We start from the raw sequence: 17,725 nt of genomic DNA, 5'->3' as shown, positions 1-17,725 counted from the left end.
CTGCCTCGCCACCCACCGTCTGCTCAGAGCTCCCCAAATCTCTGGTTTTGGGGAAAGCAAAAAGCTATCCCGAGGGGTTCGGCCCCTCCCCACAAGTGACGCGGGTGCAAACCCCCAGCCCCGCACCGGCCCGGATGGCGCGGGGAGCGCTGAGCCCCAACGGTGGGAGGGGGAGGAGGAGGAGGAGCAGCAGCAGGAGGAGGGGCAGGAGGAGGAGAAGGAGGGGGGGAGGTGGAAAGAGCCGCCAGGAGGAGGGCGTAGGGCGGGAGGAGACACATGCGCGCTGCCGCCGCCGCCGCCGCCGCGGTCCCTGGCTTCCCGGGGACAGGAAACCTTCAAGACAGAGCCGCCGCCGCAGCCGCCCCGCCCGCGCCCCGCGTCGCGCGCCTCTCCGCGCTCTGCCACTCGCCGTCCAGTGTCACTCGGCCGGCTACTGCCGGGCCCCAGCCCGAGCTGCCATCTCCCGCTCCTGTGGCAGAACAGTGACCCCCCCGCAGGAGCGGCAGGGCGGGGTGGGGGGCCCGGGAGAAGATGGCGACGCCGGGCAGCGAACCCCAACCTTTCGTCCCTGCCCTGCCGGGGAGCGCTCTGCACCCACCTCATCATCCTCACCACCACCTTCACCACCATCAGCACCCCGGGGGCGTCGGAGCCAGCGGCGGAGCCGGGGGAGGCAGCGGCGGGGGCTTCAACTTGCCCTTGAACCGGGGTCTGGAGCGCGCCTTGGAGGAGGCGGCGAACTCCGGGGGCTTGAACCTCAGTGCCAGGAAACTGAAGGAATTTCCCCGAACCGCGGCGCCAGGGCACGACCTCTCGGACACGGTGCAGGCAGGTGAGAGAGGGCCGAAGGGGTGGACAGCCCTTCCCCGACGCGGCGGTCTGTCCGAGCTGGGGGCGCATCGAGCCGGACGGTCCCGGGGTTCAGGGTCCCTCGTGGGCGTGGGAGGAGCACCCCGCCGAGGCCACGGAGAGCCGCGGTGCGCCCCGCAGCTGCTCTCCGGGCGAGCGCGCGGGTCTTTCCGGGTCCCCATGCTGCGGCGGTCGCGCGGGGGACAAGTGGCCGCGGGGCTGGGACTGGCGGGCGCTTTCGGTGCGAGCGCGCAGTGGAAGTGAGAAGCTGCGGGTGGCCGAGTCTGCTTCCTGGGCCCCGCAGTCGCGTCGGGCCTGCGGCGGGGGCTAGACCTCTTTGCATTGAGGCGTCGCCTCTCGGGTTGCGGGGTGGGCAGGGTGCAGACAAAGGTGTCGCGCCCTTGGGAGACCCGAGGGCATCGGCGCGGTGCGGCGAGGCCCCCTCGGCGACACCACCCAGCCATTGGGCAACTCGGTGCCAACCGCGAGGAGATGCCGAGGCTTCCTCTTCCTGCGCCTGTGCAAGGAAAGAGCCGCCGGGAGGGTCAGGAATCCGAATGGGCAGCCTCTTCCGAGTCCATGGTTCCTCACCGCCCACTCAGTTTTGTTCCTCCTACCGCGGCTACTTATTTCGCGGCCACCCGATCTTTGCGGGGGCCCTAAGGGACCGCATGGCATATTACAAGGAAAGTAATTAAAATGAGCCGGTTTTCCTCCGTGAGCCCGGCAAGTTGTAACTCGCGCCAATGAGCAGCCAGCTTTTTCAAGTTATGTCATGTGTTGACATATTTTCGAGAAGTCTGTTTTCTCTTAGGTAGTCGGAGTTATGACAGAGCGGGATCTATAAACAGGATGGAGGGTGGTGGAATGGGATCCCGGCCTTGGGATCCTTTCAGAATTGACTGTGTCAGTCGGTGTCCGATTGTCTTTTTCAGCTTGCAGGGGAGAGTTTGTATCATGGTAAGCGCCCCCAGCGTTTCCCAAGACAGTGGGTGCAGCATATTGGAGCCTCTCCGCATACTTCGTGGCTGTTATCACTTCATGGGCCTGGTGTCTAACCCCCTGGATAATTTTTAAGCAAGAGCTCCCAGTTTCTAATTTAATGGTTTAAAGGGGGTGGGCTAAGAGAGAAAGCAGTGGCTTTTTTTTTTAATTATGAAAAATAGCATATATATAAAAAAGCAATACATTTCAAAGCACACCGCAACAATTGGTTGTAGTACAGATTTGAGTTTGGTGTGGGTTACAGTTCCACAATTTTAGGTTTTTCCTTCTAGCTGCTTCAAGAAATAGTTGACTTTTGAAGGCCAGTTTTCCAGAGCCTTTTTCCCCCTCCCCTTCTAATTCAATAAACATTTACTGAGAGCCCCAGTGAATATTTAGACAGGATTCTGAATTCACTGGAGTTTAAAAGCCACTCCAGGGTCATTAAACTTTGTAATTCGGATTTAAGGATAGTCAGGGATGGGGCAAGAAGGAGGGAATTTCCAGAGTTGAGCTGTTAACAGCTGGGAAGTCTCTTTTGAAGGGACCTCTTAGCTGCATCTTTTCAAGTGGAAGTTATTCCAAGAATTATCTGAATCATTAACTTAAAAAAATCCGTTATTAAGTTCTAACTTCCCTTCTGACAGATTGTACCATGAAATATGGAATGCTTGGATATGAAGCAGAAAATAGAGCTGGCATGACTGATAGTAATCTGAGTTTGTCCTTTCAATAGAGGGGACTCGAAAGTCGTTCCTCTACTTCAGCTCGGCCGACATTTATTTCCAAACTTAGACATTTGTTACCAAAGTTGATTTAACATGTCTACTGTGCAGACATTTTTTTTTTAGAAGACCAGTGCTTTTAAAAGCATAACTCCTCTTTTAGTTATGCCATGTAGCTGCTTAAAAATGTTTCTCATCTCTTTTCTGCTTGTTCATGTGAAGTTTAGGTTGTATTTTGCAGGATTTTAATCTCGAGCCTCATTCACACATGCTTAATGCTCAGAATATTCGAATTACTTTAAAAGTCAGGCTTAATATTCATTCTTCATCCAAAAATGGAATCTAATGGGGGAGGGGTGTCACTAGATTTATAGCATTTTGGGGCAACCCAGTAAAATAAAGAATATTCAGTGAAGCCTGAAGCAAGTTTTTTTTTTCCTTTTTAAATGAAATGTAAGTATTGAAAGGTGTTAAAGGTTTGCTTCTGCAAAACATCTTTGCCACAGGTCAAAAGCTAGCTATAAACTCCATCTATTCTCCTCTTTGTGCTAAAGAAATATTTACTTGAGCACCGTTCTTTATTTGGAAGAACAAAAAACAAAATAGAGCAAGAGTTAAAATAACCTCCAGTTTGCACAGTATAGACATTTCCTGCATGTGAAGAGTTTTTAGTAGAATTTAGAGTATAAGCAACATATAAAGATTATGGTTTCTCCTGGGTTGATATTTAGTTTTCAGACTGTTTCTTTAAATCAGGGATGGCATTTGAAGATCTTTAAAGGTGTCACATGGAAAGTGTACTTTTTCATAAATTTTGCAAGACAGGAAGGACCTAGAAAGCTTTTTCTCTGTGTTAAATTGTATAGCACAGGTCCTTTGGTTTTGCAGCCACCTCTGCAGAGCTGCACCCTGGGGCAGTGTAGCTTATGGGAACAGTTGGAAATGAGGATGGAAAAGAAACACAGAAGCCCTGATCTGCTCAGCATGTGTCTGAGCTTTGTTACTTCTGAGTACAAGCTTTATTCCTAGGAAAAAATTCTCAGTTCCTCACTTGGGGCAATTAAATTAAATCATTTTTGAGTCAAAATAAGCTTTGTTGTCAAGGTCTAGACTTTTAGCAGATTAGAAGAGGAAAGAAAGGCTGTTTCACATTACCGTGGTGGCAGCAGTGAAATCCGGTGACATGACTGGGCCTGGTGTGACCATTTCAACTGCTGTGGGATACGTTATCTCAGTCTTCATGAGAAATCTGTTCAGATCCTTGTTTTACAAATGTGGAAATTGAGATAGAGAGGTTATGTAATATACTCAAGAATATATACCTAGTTAGATGGTGATTTGGACCCTGATGGTCTGACTTTGTGTTCTTGTTCTCTACTGCTTTCCTATTAAGCAGAGTAAAGGGGTGGAAGGTGCAGACTCAGGTTTTCTGGAGGGGACTCATTCAACCAGTACTCACTGAACAAGTGTCTGGTGAGTACTAGCTCAGTGCTGGCCACTATTCTAGGCCAGATGTGGGATATAGCAGGGAACAGAGAGAATTCCTGTTAAGGAATTTTCTTTCTAATTAGAAAAGGCAGGAAGCAGAATAAAAAAGTCAATTTTGCAGGGTGAGTAGTAAGAGTTATAATATGGGCATAACGTCTGTACTTTATAAAAATATATGCTACCTTTTATTAAAGATGGTTCAACGTGGCTTTGTCACTAATGATGGCTACCAATAAAATATAAACTGAAGCCTAAAATTGGGCCCAATAGAAAGAAATGCACAGATAGGCACATCAGTAAAGCCAACTTTTTTCTAGTGCTGACTTATCAAATAGTGCCATTTTGGATAAAGAAGCTCAGAAGGCTGCTGGGATGACTGAAATGAAAGGGATTGGAAGGTGGAGCACGGAAAAACACCGTGTGCGTCCGGAGGATTGCAAGAGCTTCTGAAAAAGAAAAAGGAAGCACTCAGATTTGATGTGCAGAACGCGTGTTGAGAGTTGATCTGGTAAGGAGAGGTGTGGAACAGATGTATCCTTGCCAGTATCTCTTTGAGTTGGTTATTAATGGGAAAAACTATACAGAAATCGAAGGCACCCAGGTAGGAATACGGAAGTACCACATTAAAGATACCCATGGAGCTCCTTCACGGGTAGATGCCAAGAATAAGACAAGAATGTACCAGAAGCGAAGTAATTGGCCCAGGAAACCCTAGGAGTCACATCATAAGGTAGATCAAGGGGAATTGGCCAATCACAGAGCTAAACATTGTCTGGGAATGTGAAGGAAAAAGACCATTTCAGTTAAACTGCTTAGGAAAGCCTTATAAGCAGAGGTAACATTTGGGCTGGGTTTTGTAAGGTGGATAGGGTTTGGGTGGAAGTGTTTGTGAACATTTTCTGGTTGGACAAATGATTCTAAGAAGAGAACATGAGAACATGACACTCAAAGAATCTGTGAATAAAAGAATCAGAGGGTGGGGTGCAAGGGTAGTTCAGTGGTAGAATTCTCACCTACCATATGGTAGACCCAGGTTCAATTCCAGGTCCATGCACCTCCCCCAAAACAAAACAAACAAAAAACGAATAAAAAGTCAACAAATGGTGCTCACATGGAAAAGTAATGAAATGTGACCCCGCCATACCCAATCCAGAAAAGTCAGAGGGGGCATTTAAACCTGACTCTGTGGTCATATTCCCCCACTCATCTCTACAGTATAGAAGGGAGACAGAGCCCAGGGCTCCTGTGACCCTTCGTTGATGACTCTGGAAATGACTGAGGTCTGGAATTTATCAGCCTGCGGGACTGAGTCCCTTATTCTGTCTGACCCAGCTCTCTAGAATGTCCATAGGGAAGTTAACTACTGAAGGCTGACTCCCCACCCCTCCCATCCTATGGCAACTGAGTCATTGGGGTATTAATGTTCTTTCATCATTTGAGTGCGCATAGGACTTGAAGAAGAAATCTCTTCATTCTCAAAAACATCATCTGTCCCATAAATCTGGCCATAAAGGTTTTTCTTTGTAATGAAACTTTTAAAACCACGTGTGTTTTCTTAAAACATACTGTTCTTAGACCTAGTTTCAGATTATTTTTCGGATATTGAATTAATGCCTTTAGTTATTGCTGTCACTGTCATTTAATCGTAGTAAGAGTATTCTGTAAATGTTTTTATTCATAACCTGTATCCCAAGTACTCTTCCATTCATAAACTGTAAGTCGTATCCTTTTCCTTTCTATTCGTATTTTTTCTTCATTGGTCAGTTTCTTCCTTGGTTAAGGTGAATGAGACTTATACCAAAAGCTTTTAGAACAACTAACAGTCACGATACCTATAGTGTTTCTAAACCACATCCGGATGTATTTTTCCAAGTGCTTAGGTTATAGCAAAAACGATCTCCAAAGATGTACACGCTCCTCATATTGATTTCGTATAGGCTGCTTTACTGAAAAGGCAGACACATCCTATTTGTGTTTCTAGCGTAATAGCCTACAGTTATGGGCCACGAAACCTCTTGGAATTTGTCTGTGCCAGTTTATAAAGTAACAGCCCAGAGTTTGACCTTCATCACTGAAACGATTCTGCTGGCTGGTATGTCAGTTACTGCAATATCTTATTTTATGTTTGGTGGGAATATTATTGTGTTAGTTAGATTCAGTTGTCAACTTGGCCAGGTGAGCATACCTGGTCTTGTTGCTGCGGACATAAGCCAACGGTATGTGAACCTCATCTGTTGCCAATTACATCTGCAGTCAGCTAGGAGGCGTGTCTGCTGCAATGAGTGATGTTTGACTTAATTGACTGGTGCTTAAATGAGAGATTGCAACGTAGCACTGCTAAGCAGCTCAGCATTCCTCATCTCAGCACTAGCAGCTCAGCCCAGGCCTTTGGAGATGCAGAAAGAAGTCACCCCGGGGAAAGTTGTTGGAACCCAGGGGCCTGGAGAGAAGACCAGCAGAGACCATCTTGTGCCTTCCACGTAAGAAAGAACCTCAGTGGAAAGTTAGCTGCCTTTCCTCTGAAGAACCAACAAAATAAATCCCCTTTTATTAAAAGCCAATCCGTCTCTGGTGTGTTGCATTCCAGCAGCTAGCAAACTAGAACAATTATATTAGTCAAAATTTGACACACTCTACTGTTTAACATTTTAAATTTCAATGATTGACTAAGAATGTTCCAAGTTAATTTTTTGGTGCTGTGATTGAGTACTTCTTTGGTGCAAGTAGTTAAAGATTAGATACCTTTTGAAATCCGTGCTGATGTTGATCGATTAGGAAGTCAGGTTCCTTTTGCTCTTACTGTCCTTGAATGTGTACAGACTTTTTCTATCCCATGACAATGACATCATTGCTAGTTTAAACATAAGTTGTTTCCGTCTTTTTATATACTTTTCCATTTCTTTTCCTTTTTCGTGTAGAGTAAGACTTTTTAGGCTTAGACTGGCAGCATTTACTTTTTTTTAACTATCTCCCCCTAATTGCACGCTCCAGATGCTGTATTGAGTGTGCTTTTTTGGAGATTTGGTAATTAAAGTGGCAAAAATGCTATTAACTCTAAGGTGTTTATGGGTTCATTAGTCGGGCAGCATAACTTGAGCTTTTGTCTAAGCCTCACAGAAACCTGTTTGTGAGGCTGCTTTCCAAATTTTGTTTAGCTTTTGGGAAAATTGGGCTTCTGCCTTAAAGAGACAGGTATCGAAGGAAAGGGGCTTAGGTGCTGGGATTCTACCAATTTGTGAACCCTTCCGATGATTGTATCAGCTGTTGGAATTAACAATTGTTCATTGCAGGGGTTATTTCAAATTATAAAATTACAGTCTATCACACAAAACCCAACTATATTTACATAAATGATGCCTTCATTTATGTACACATCGTAGGAAGCTTGTTCTTCTGTTGTCTGAAAAGTTTTTTTGCACCTGAATTTTTTTTAGCTGCTATGATATTTTAGATAGTTCTCTGTGTGTGTGTGTATGTGTGTGTGATGTGAATGGTTTAACTTATGTGTGAGAGAGAGAGAAAGAGCAAGAAAAGGAAAAAAGGTCGGAATTCCACTTGTGCCTGTGTTTTCTTAGTTCAAGAGTTCAGTGGTATTACTTCCATTTACTGTAGTAAGAGGTTTGGAAACCATCAGTTCCCACAGAGTAATTCAGAAATAAAGCAAGATTGTTTGCATGAACCTAAAGTTGACGGACTGAGAATTTAGCCTCCCTTGCTTACTCCAGTCATGCAATAGAAGAGAACAGCCACGAAAGTCAGATTTCTGTGTATGTTCCCAACCGTATCCTCCTTCACTGGCAGTAAAGGAAGGCATAATTGGGGGAGGGGGGAACCCACAAAAAAGCAGCTAATCAGAGAAGAATGATATCTTTGATTTGCATAACAAATCTTTTGATTTTTTGGTTGGGGGAAATTATCACTCCTGTATAAATATGATATTGTGGCTAGCCAGCTCAATGTATGGTACCCACAGGTCTCACAGGGAGTTTTTAAGCCATCAGGGGCAGGTTATCCAATTTGGGGCTCTCCCTTAATGTTTGCTTTGTTCCCTTTTGCTGTCATTCCTCAGCCCTCTTTGCCAGAAAGAGATCTGGTGATAACTGGACAAAGATGGTAGATTCTCCACCCGATGCGCTCAAATGACTAGTTCCTGAGACACGGGTTTCAGAGAGAGAAAGACTTTATTACTAGGCATGAAGCAGGAGATCAGATGGCCCAGTGGCCCCTAAATCTGTCTCCCGGGATTTCGGATTTTCAAGGATTTTATGGATTCAAAGAAGGGGAGGTGGAATTGTTATCATTACAACAGTAAGTATACACAGGGCTGAGACTGGGCGAGAATAGCAAAGACTTTTTCCAGTTGTCCGGGTCACAGCTTTAAGTGAAATAGATCTAATACTGGAAAATAGTGAAAAGAGGGGAATAGCAGCTAGGAGGTGAACCCGCTGCCCTCCCCCACTACTTGGGACATGACTCCCAAGGTGTAAATTTCCCTGGCAACGTGGGACAGAAATCCTATGATAAGCTAGGACCCAGCGTCAAGGGATTGAGAAAGCCTTCTTGACCAAAAGAGGGGAAGAGAGAAATGAGACAAAATAAAGTGTCAGTGGCTGAGAGATTTCAGACAGAGTCCAGGGGTTGTCCTAGAGGTTATTCTTAAGCATTTCACAGATATCCCTTTTTAGTTTATGGTGTATTGGAGTGGCTGGAGGAAAGTACCTGAAACTTTAAGAGCTGTGTTCCAGTAGCCTTAATTCTTTTTTTTTTTACAGAATAAATGTTTATGATCAAAGTAACAATAACTTAATCCTATTTCTGATCTATTAATTGGATTTAGCAAGTACTCCCACTTCATGAAAAACTGCTGTTCCAATTATCAGGAACATAATTTAAAAGGTTTGAAACAAACATCAAAAATTCTTAACTCAAAAAAAAAAGCTTCTTGACTACGTAGTTGAACCATACCCCTGCAGGTCCAGCAGCCCTGATTGTGAGAATATTAAAATTCCAAGCCAAGCCTGGGTTAGTCAGATCTTTATTTAAAAATCTAATCTGCCAGTTTAGCATCTTCCACCAGCTTGGGGAGCAGAAACCTTCATGGGCGTCACAATCTTTTGCTTATATGCTGTTCTGTGGGAACCTTGGCAGCAATCATTGCTGTCTTTTTAGATGCTTGCTTTGCCTTTTTTGCTTCTGTGGCAGCCCTGATAACTTGTTCTGGTTGGGCCTTTCTAACTTCGGGTTTCTAATTCCCCTTGGCCATAATATCAGCAAGAGATGCGCCAGTGATAGCCCTCTGGAATTTAATTGCATGCCAAATTCTTGTCTTCTGAATTTCTTCCGACTGGCCCTTTTCATGTTTTCTTCTGTAGAGAACAGTCCAGTTTATCTACCGAGGGTTCCTCTTGGAAGGGAACGCCTACTCACATTTTGCATTTGGAAACTGGAAAACCTTTCTGTCGGGTCCTAGCATAGCACCTCCCATGTCCAGCATAGATCTTGCACCCACTGAAACTGCAGAGCTCCACCTTCATGGCTGCGGACGCTGCGGGAAGATGTGTATTGATTCTTGAAGAAGATTGTACAAAGAAATAACGTCTACAGTGTGACTGTGTGATTGTGAAAACCTTCTGTCTGATGCTTCCTTTGTCAAGGGTATGGACAGATAAGTAAAACGGTAAGGAAACACAGATGGATAATGGGTGGGAGGATAAGAGGTAAAAAAAAAAAGAATCAGGCAAATTGAAATATGAGTGGCCAATGAGAGGGAGGGCTAAGGGTTATGGGATGTATGAGTGTTTTCTTTTATTTCTTTTTCTGGAGTGATGTAAATGTTTTAAGAGTGATCATGATGATGGATGCACAACTTAGTGATGCTGTTGTGAGCCAATGATTGTATACTGTGGATGGACTGTATATATGTGATTTCTCAATAAAAACATTAAAAAAAATAAAAGGGGGGAGTAGAAACTCAAATTCCAACACTCTCCACAGTAACTTTTAAATCCAAGTTCAGCCGACCAGACCTCATTCTTCCTGTCCCACTTATCCCTGCTGCTGGGGCCTAACCGGCTCAGGCAGCCATCAGGGAAGGATTGGGCACAGAAAGAAGGGGGAGGTGTGATTATGAATGTTTTTTTTTCTGGGCCTGGAGATTAGAAATGGTAGGTAGAAAAAATGCTGCAGAACAGGCCATGTTTGTTAAAACATTTTTTTTTCCAATAATACTTTTGCAATGGTAACCAATAGCAATCAGATCGTTATTAAAATATGCATGGCTGTGGGATAGGAGTAATTGAATAAGATCAAATTGCTAAATTTCAGTGAGTAAAATGAAAGGTCCTTGAGAACTAGGGGAGAAGTTTTCCTGGATTTAGGCTTGGGACAAAGTAACTAATTGTAGTCTATTTTCCAGAACTTGATAGTCAATGTATTTTTAAGGTTGTTGGTAATTTTAGAATATTATGAAAACAAAGAGATTTTTTTTTAACCTCCAGTAGAAGAAAGGAATTTTATGATGACTTTTTGAATTGAACAAATGCAATTTTATTCTACTTAGGTATGTTCTCCTTAAATTTATACATGCTTACTGATAAAATAAGCTATCACTTATAGAATAAAAATAAAATATAAAATAAAAAAAGAATTATTTTATTCTATTCCTCTTAAAAATAGAAAAGTTTCATAAACTGAGCAATGTACCTGGTAATGACATTTGTATAATATAATAAGAGATGTAAATGAGTTTTTTTTTATAACCTTGATTACCTGGATTTCTAAGAATCTGGCTTTGTAGTTACTTTGCCATTTGTTACCTCTGTATGTAGAAGAATTTGCATTTGTAGTGGCTTTGTTAATGTCAGTCAGTACATTTTTGTTATTAAGTGCCGTCATGAATAGAAAGACATAATTCTTAGTTTCAAAAAGTTTATATTCGAATTAGAATATACTTGTACCATGGCATGGTATAACAATAGTAATAAAAAAATACAAATGCTGGAAAAATTTAAAAAGCATATTGATAAAGGATGAACTAAGAAGACCTCATAAAAAAGATGACACTTGTAAGACATTTAAATAAGAAAGTAGCATTTGAATAAATAAAGTTCTGAATTAGTGTTTTTTAAAGCCATAATTTTAACTTAGTGAACCAACATATTCCTGGTATTATTTAACTCTTGGGAATAATACTGAGAAAAACTTGAGGTTTGTGTTTTTTTGGAGCTAAATCCCACTAGAGTCATCAATTGATGCTGGAGAGAGGCAGTGAATTTTCTGTCCAAGGTGCTCGAATGACCAATTCCTGAGACAGGAGGGTTTCAAAGAGAAGAAAGAGTTGATTGCTAGGTGTGAAGCAGGAGAGCAGATGGCCTAGTGACCCCAGAATCTGTGTCCCAGAGTCTAGGGAGTTCGAGTTTTTTATGGACTCAAACAAGGGAAGATGGAGTTGTCACCATTACAATCATTAAGTGTAAATAAAGGTGAAACTAGGCTAGAATAGCCATTATAATAGTAATTATAAACAAGGGTGAGACCAGTTGAATTTCAGTAATTTCGGCTATTAACTCTTGGCTATCCTAGCAACCATAATCATCCCTTAAAGACTAATTTCTCAGTTACACTAGGATGGGTGTGAGATGAATCAGGGTGAGAGCTCTTCAGGGAGTCTCTGCCTCGTGACCCGCCCTTGGATTTCCTCTTCACTACTCCCTGAATAAATGGGATGAAAGCAGCTCCCATCCCGGTTCCGATCCTCTGGCTTCTCACGTGGCTTTGCTTTTGACAGCGGACTTCCTGTGGTGCGGTAGTTACATTTTTGCTGCACAAAGTATTCCTCTAATGCAAGCTCATATTTTTTTATGTTGATACCATGCTGCCTTAGGACCTCCTTCAGTTAGCTTGGCTCTGGATTAATTTGCTTCATCTTTGCAGGCAACTGTTGCAAGCTCAAAGCCTGTCTGACTTGAACTGACTCTAGATGGCCTTCCTTTTGCTCTCCCCAGCCAGTTAGCCCTCTTCTGCCCTCTCTGTGCTGTCTCAAATTCTACTTAACCCGTGCTTATTCCACTCTTTTCCCAACCTGCTCCAAACAAGCACGTCCCTAGCCTCTCCCTGCGAAATCTTGACCTCAAGGCATCTTACTTCCTTATGGCAGTTTTGTTTTATTGCCTTTCTCTCGGGGTACTTTTCCCATGTTTAAGCTCTTTTTCCCTTTGCTGGCCTGTGAAGTTTGACTAGACAGGGACTTTTCCTTATCTTTGCATGCCCTCCACACCCAGCGCAGGAAGTGCTGGGTAAACAAAGGACTGTTCCCTCTCCTCTCTCCTACTAATGGCCCATTTGTAGTCTCTGTACTTTTTTTAAAAAAATCTTTGCTGCTATAAATGTGTTCTTTTTTTTTGCAGATTTTATTGAGATGTATTCATTTATCATATATTCATCCAAATTATACAATCAATATCTCAGAGTATTATCACTTAGTTGTACAACCTTCATCATACTCATTACTCAAAAAGAAAATGATCAGATGTCTTTGCAGTTTTGATTCATCATTGTGGACCTACCACGATGCCCTCCCCTACGAGTGGGCAGTCTGCCCTTTGTCCTGGTGCCGACTGTGGTTTTTCTCTCACAGCATCATTTTCCTCCTCGGCATGGCTCACTTACCTTAGTGGCAGCTGGTGGCGCGTGCTCCTCCCCTCGCCTGGGTAAACTGACCTTGTACTTATAGTGGGCTGGCCCTCATGCTGCCCTTCCATGGGGCTGGGACCAGTCTGCCCTCTTGCCATGTGTTCTAGTTTGCTAGCTGCCGGAATGCAATATACCAGAAACAATGGCTTTTAAAAAGGGAAATTTAATAAGTTGCTAGTTTACAGTTGTAAGGCCGAGAAAATGTCCCAATTAAAACAAGTCTATAGAAATGTCCAATCAAAGACATCCAGGGAAAGATACTTTGGTTCAAGAAAGCCGATGAAGTTCAGAGTTTCTATCTCAAGTGAGAAGGCACATGGCAAACACAGTCAGGGCTTCTCTTGGCTGGAAGGGCACGTGGCGAGCACGGCGTGATCTGCTAGCTTTCTCTCCTGGCTTTCTGTTTCATGAAGCATCCCGGGAGTCGTTTTCCTTCTTCATCTCCAAATGTCGCTGGCTTGTGGAGTCTCTGCTTTGTAGTGCTGCAGCATCCTCTGCTCTCTCCGAATCTCCTTCATTCTCCAAAATGTTTCCTCTTTTATAAGACTCCAGAAACTTCTCAAGACCCACCCACATGGGTGGAGACATGTCGTCACCTAATCCAGTTTAACAACCACTCTTGATTAAATCACATCTCCAGGGAGATGATCTGATTACAGTTTCAAACATACAGTATTGAATAGGGATTATTCTGCCTTTATGAAATGGGATTTAGATTAAAACATGGCTTCTTTAGGGGACATACATCCTTTCAAATCAGCTCACCATGCCACCCCCAGGACCTGGCACGTGGCCTGGTGACCACATGCGCGTGCCCTGAAAGGGGGCAAGAGCCCTAGTTAGGCTTTAGAACAGTTGGCTCTGGCCATGTTTTCTGTCATGTTTTCTTAAAATGAAGTAAATAATTGGAAGTCATCACTGTATTATTAGCATAGTGGCGGAAAGCTGAGAGTGGCAGAGGGTCCTGGCTTCACCAGGAATGGTTATACTTAACTTCCCCATGTCTCAGTTTCCTCTTTGTAAAATGGGGATACGAATCACTGGTGTACTGAGAGGAGTAAATTAATTAGTATACACAGCTAAAGTGTTTAGGCTAATGCTGGGTACTGATGTTTGCCATTATTTTTGTTAGACTCCAAGAAATCCTTTTTTTTTTTTTGGTGATTTTTATTTTAGTAACAGATATACTGCCTAAAATTTCCTCCCTTTACCACATACAAATATATAATTCAGAGGTGGTCATTGCGTTCACCGTGTTGTGCTGCCACCACCATTCTCCATCACCAAAACTTCTCCATCAATGTCAACAGAAATTCTGTACCAAGTAAGCTTTTACCTTTTATTCCTCTCCCCAACCCCTCACCCAGACACAAAATAATAAATATTGAATGATCTCACAATATGAAATCATTAGTATAAACACATTCATAGAGTAAGAAACTGGAATACAGATTACAAGGGAATAAATTTCACAAGGTTGATGTAGGCTACTAAACTACCTAGAAATATTGTGACATTAATAAAATAATCTTAATATCCAGTAAGCCTGGATATACGTGTGCATACCTTATATACACTCTTTTGGCGGTCTTTGGAGGATGGTACAGCAGGCGGTATTTATTATTCCACTTTATATGTAAGCAAGCTGAGGCTAGGTGATGAAATGATTTTCTTTGGATTATATTGCTATTAAGTTGGAGATCCATCCAGACTGGGAATCTGTTCTCTGCATTTCCGTGATGTTTCCATTAATTCTTCAGTTTAATAGCTTTTTGGTCCTATTTGGTTTTACCAGGTGAAAGGAAATCTTGGGGCAGAGAGGGGGGCAAGTCTGGTGGAGATGCTTTGGCAGAGCATCCTGACAGCGGAGAATGGGGAACCATCTATCTGTGCTGCAGTCTGCAGTTAGGCGAAGGATCCCTGCCTGGGCCCAAGCTTGTTTGGATCACAGGAATGGAGGGCAGAAAGGAGGAGGGGAAGAGGAGGGGGAGGAGAAAATTATGCTCTTAGCAAAAAAACATTTGGGAATCTTTTTATTTTCTTGGCAATTGTTCTGAAGATATATAGCAAATTCTTCCTCTCTAAGAAGATGGGAGCAAACGCTCCAAGGAGAAAATGATTTAGGGCCAAATATATAGATTTAAATGTTTCTTTTCTCCCCATTTTACTGGCGTCGAGCATTTATTTCAAACTTTAACCAAAAGTTATTTCAGGAAAGACCTCGGGATAAGTCCAGTATGATGTGGAAAAGGAAAGAGAGGTTGATGTTTGTTAAGGCAGGAACAGGTACAGAATGTTTTCTCATTTCATCCTCAGGACACAGTTGGAAGTAAGGAGGCGCTGTTGTTATGATAAGGAAATCCACCCGGTAAACCTTCAGATTGGTAGGGCGGTAAGACGGAGCCACAATTGGATGAGATTTGTGCGTTCCAACACCTGGGCTGCTTCAGCAGACTAAAAAACTGACCAGAGTTTTCTCTGGAGTCTCCTGGGCTCCGAGTCGCTAAATATTTAAAGCTGGAGGGAGACATTTTGCAGGAGAGAATGAGCCCCAGAGCACATAGCCAGGTGTACTGGGGGGTCACACGGAGAGTCCCACTCATGTATTTTCCCCCATTAATCTGAAGGTGAACACGGAGGCCCCAGGAACCTAGGTCTAATTAATCACCTCCTGTAATGGCAATTTCAGTTGACTCCATGTTCTAACCAGTGACACGTGTTAGTTTTACAAAGTTCTTCAAGGTGTCTATTCTAAAAAATGTAGGTACACTTTTTTGTGTGTTTATGGTTTTGGCATAGACTTGAGAGACTTTATAATACATAACCTAATTGAGCAGCATTTACTGGATTTTATTCCCTTCTGTGAGAAGTGAAGGACTAGCCATTGGGTGGTATATTTTCTATAATATTCCCTTTGGAGTGGTCTCACTCACATTCTAAATGCTGTTTTATTACGCAATAAGAATCATTGCTTTGTTTTCTAAAAATGCATTTCATTTTAATGAAAATTCCTCAGCACATGAGTGAATTGCTTTTACAGTCTTAGGACTAAAGGAACAGGGCATCAAAAGATTACTGCTAAATATACAGATTTTGTTTTGAGTGTATGCCAGTTGAATCTGATATAAAAGTATCTGTGCAATAGAAAGCAAATAGATCCGTCTTTGTGCAGTTCCCTGGGAGAAGTGCATGATAATCTCTGCCTACAATTGAAGGCAATTATATATAGAAAGCCTGGATAAGTCAAAATTACTTTTGGTTGTACCCAAGCATTCCAGTGGTCACGGTCTTGTAATAACTCTTAGCTGTGGGTGGTTCAGATATTTACAATTAGTGTCTCCTTGCATCTATATAGTACTTTCAAGTGTGGTGTGCAGTAACTTTCTGAGGGTAATGCGCCTAAATCTGATCTATTTTAATAAAATTCAGTAGGCAGCTAGGAAGACTTGCTGTTTCTTCCCTGCCTCTCCCTACCTTCCCCCGTGCCTTAGCGAAAACGGAAATGGGATGCCAAGGCTTATTCCCTGAAATCGGAATGTTAATGAAGACTTGGTCTCTCACTATGAAATTTGCACAGTGGGCGTCCCAAGGTCACATGCCCTGATAGAGCCTTCAACCTCTGCCTCTAAAGAGGGTGAGTGACACAGAGAGCAGAACCCAGCTGAGCGCTTTTACAATCCAGCAGCCTCAGCCTTTCTCAAGATTTCTAGGCCATTCGGACCCCTCCTCTCCTTGGGCAGCCTTAGCCAAAATCTCTCAGTGCCATGCAGACAATGAGGCAAAGGACGAGCCCCAGCACCTCTGGGTAGAAAGCTTCGGCTCTCAGACCTCTCACTGAGCACAGCTCTGTGCCAGGGCCATCTGGCTTTATGCGCGAACCTTTGGTCTTTGTGGACACCACCGAGGGTCTCTGTTGTAGGATGCTCATCAGTAGTGCCGGCTTGCCTGAGACAGTCTGGGTTTAACATCTCTTCCCCTGGCCTAATTAATAATTCATTTTGCCCCCTTTAACCTGTCCTGATTGGGATGATAAATTATACCATCCACTCGCCAGAAGGGGCCACAGACACCATCCCTTACAAAGGACAGACTGAATTGGAGGCAAGTGACGTGACCTGCCCACATCCCCCAGCCTGTGAGTGTCAGTCCTGGGTCCAGAACCACACTGGTTCATCGGGTCTGAGCTCTTTCAATTGCTCATACCACCAACCTTTCAAGGAATCCCAGCGTCTGGTGCGTTTCTCTTTTTCACTCTCATGCCAAGAAACGCTCTCTGAAATGTAATGCAGACACCGCCTCAGTAAGGTCTTTGGCATTTGTTGTTAATTTAAGCAGGCAAAATACAGCTTTGCTTTTTTGTTATAAGATAGAGTAGACATAAGATTTCTGGAGAAAGGCCAGGGAGGGATGGAAATATTCTATACTTTGAGTGTAATGGTGGCTACATGGGTGTATAATTTTTCAAAACTCTATTCTTAAGATGGGTGTATTTTATTGTAAGTAAATTATATCTTCATGAAGCGGCTTAAAAAAAAAAAACTTATGTACCCACTGTTCAACTAAAAAAGTTAAATGTTTCTAACACCTTTTTAGTTCTCTGCATGTTGCCTGACCGGCTATTTTAAAACACAGAGTAACTGGGGCCATATAATTGAATCACAGCCAAGTATTAGTATTCCTATTTTCTCCTTTTCCTTGTTCTGAAACCGCTCATTACTATCTCTCTCTCTCATATAGCGTCCCTCTTATAACATTCTAATTCTATTCATAGCAGGTGGCATATTATTTTATTGATCAAAAAAACTGGTTCTAAACCAAGCTTTTTTTTTTTTCACATGGGCAGGCACCGGGTCTTCGGCACGGCAGGCAAGAACTCTGCCTGTTGAGCCAACGTGGCCCACCCCTGAATCACGTTTTTCAGAATTCAAGTGCTGCTCGCAGCTAAAGAAGTCCGAGGCCTATAAGCACTTACTGTCACCCCCCAGGTG

General features: G+C 43.2%; 1 protein-coding gene and 1 pseudogene across 4 annotated transcripts in view; one reads left to right on the top strand and one right to left on the bottom strand.

The window, feature by feature from the left end:
• The first annotated feature begins 336 nt into the window (after positions 1-336).
• LRCH1 (leucine rich repeats and calponin homology domain containing 1) overlaps positions 337-17,725 on the top strand; it is a 209,023-nt gene continuing 191,634 nt past the window's right edge. Inside the window, exon 1 of one of the 4 annotated variants that reach the window (XM_077158253.1) lies at positions 337-832. In XM_077158253.1, the coding sequence (XP_077014368.1) occupies positions 532-832 (301 nt within the window). In that variant the 5' untranslated portion in view covers positions 337-531. The remainder of the gene's footprint in view (positions 833-17,725) is intronic. The other 3 variants (XM_077158255.1, XM_077158254.1, XM_077158256.1) reach the window with 3 other exon arrangements.
• On the bottom strand, positions 9,107-9,580 carry LOC143679481 (large ribosomal subunit protein eL24 pseudogene; annotated as a pseudogene).

This window comes from Tamandua tetradactyla, chromosome 4 (assembly GCF_023851605.1).
Source record: "Tamandua tetradactyla isolate mTamTet1 chromosome 4, mTamTet1.pri, whole genome shotgun sequence".
NCBI classification, from domain to species: Eukaryota; Metazoa; Chordata; class Mammalia; order Pilosa; family Myrmecophagidae; genus Tamandua; species Tamandua tetradactyla.
Note: the sequence above shows the minus strand (reverse complement) of the source record. Positions and strands in the feature narration are given on the sequence as shown.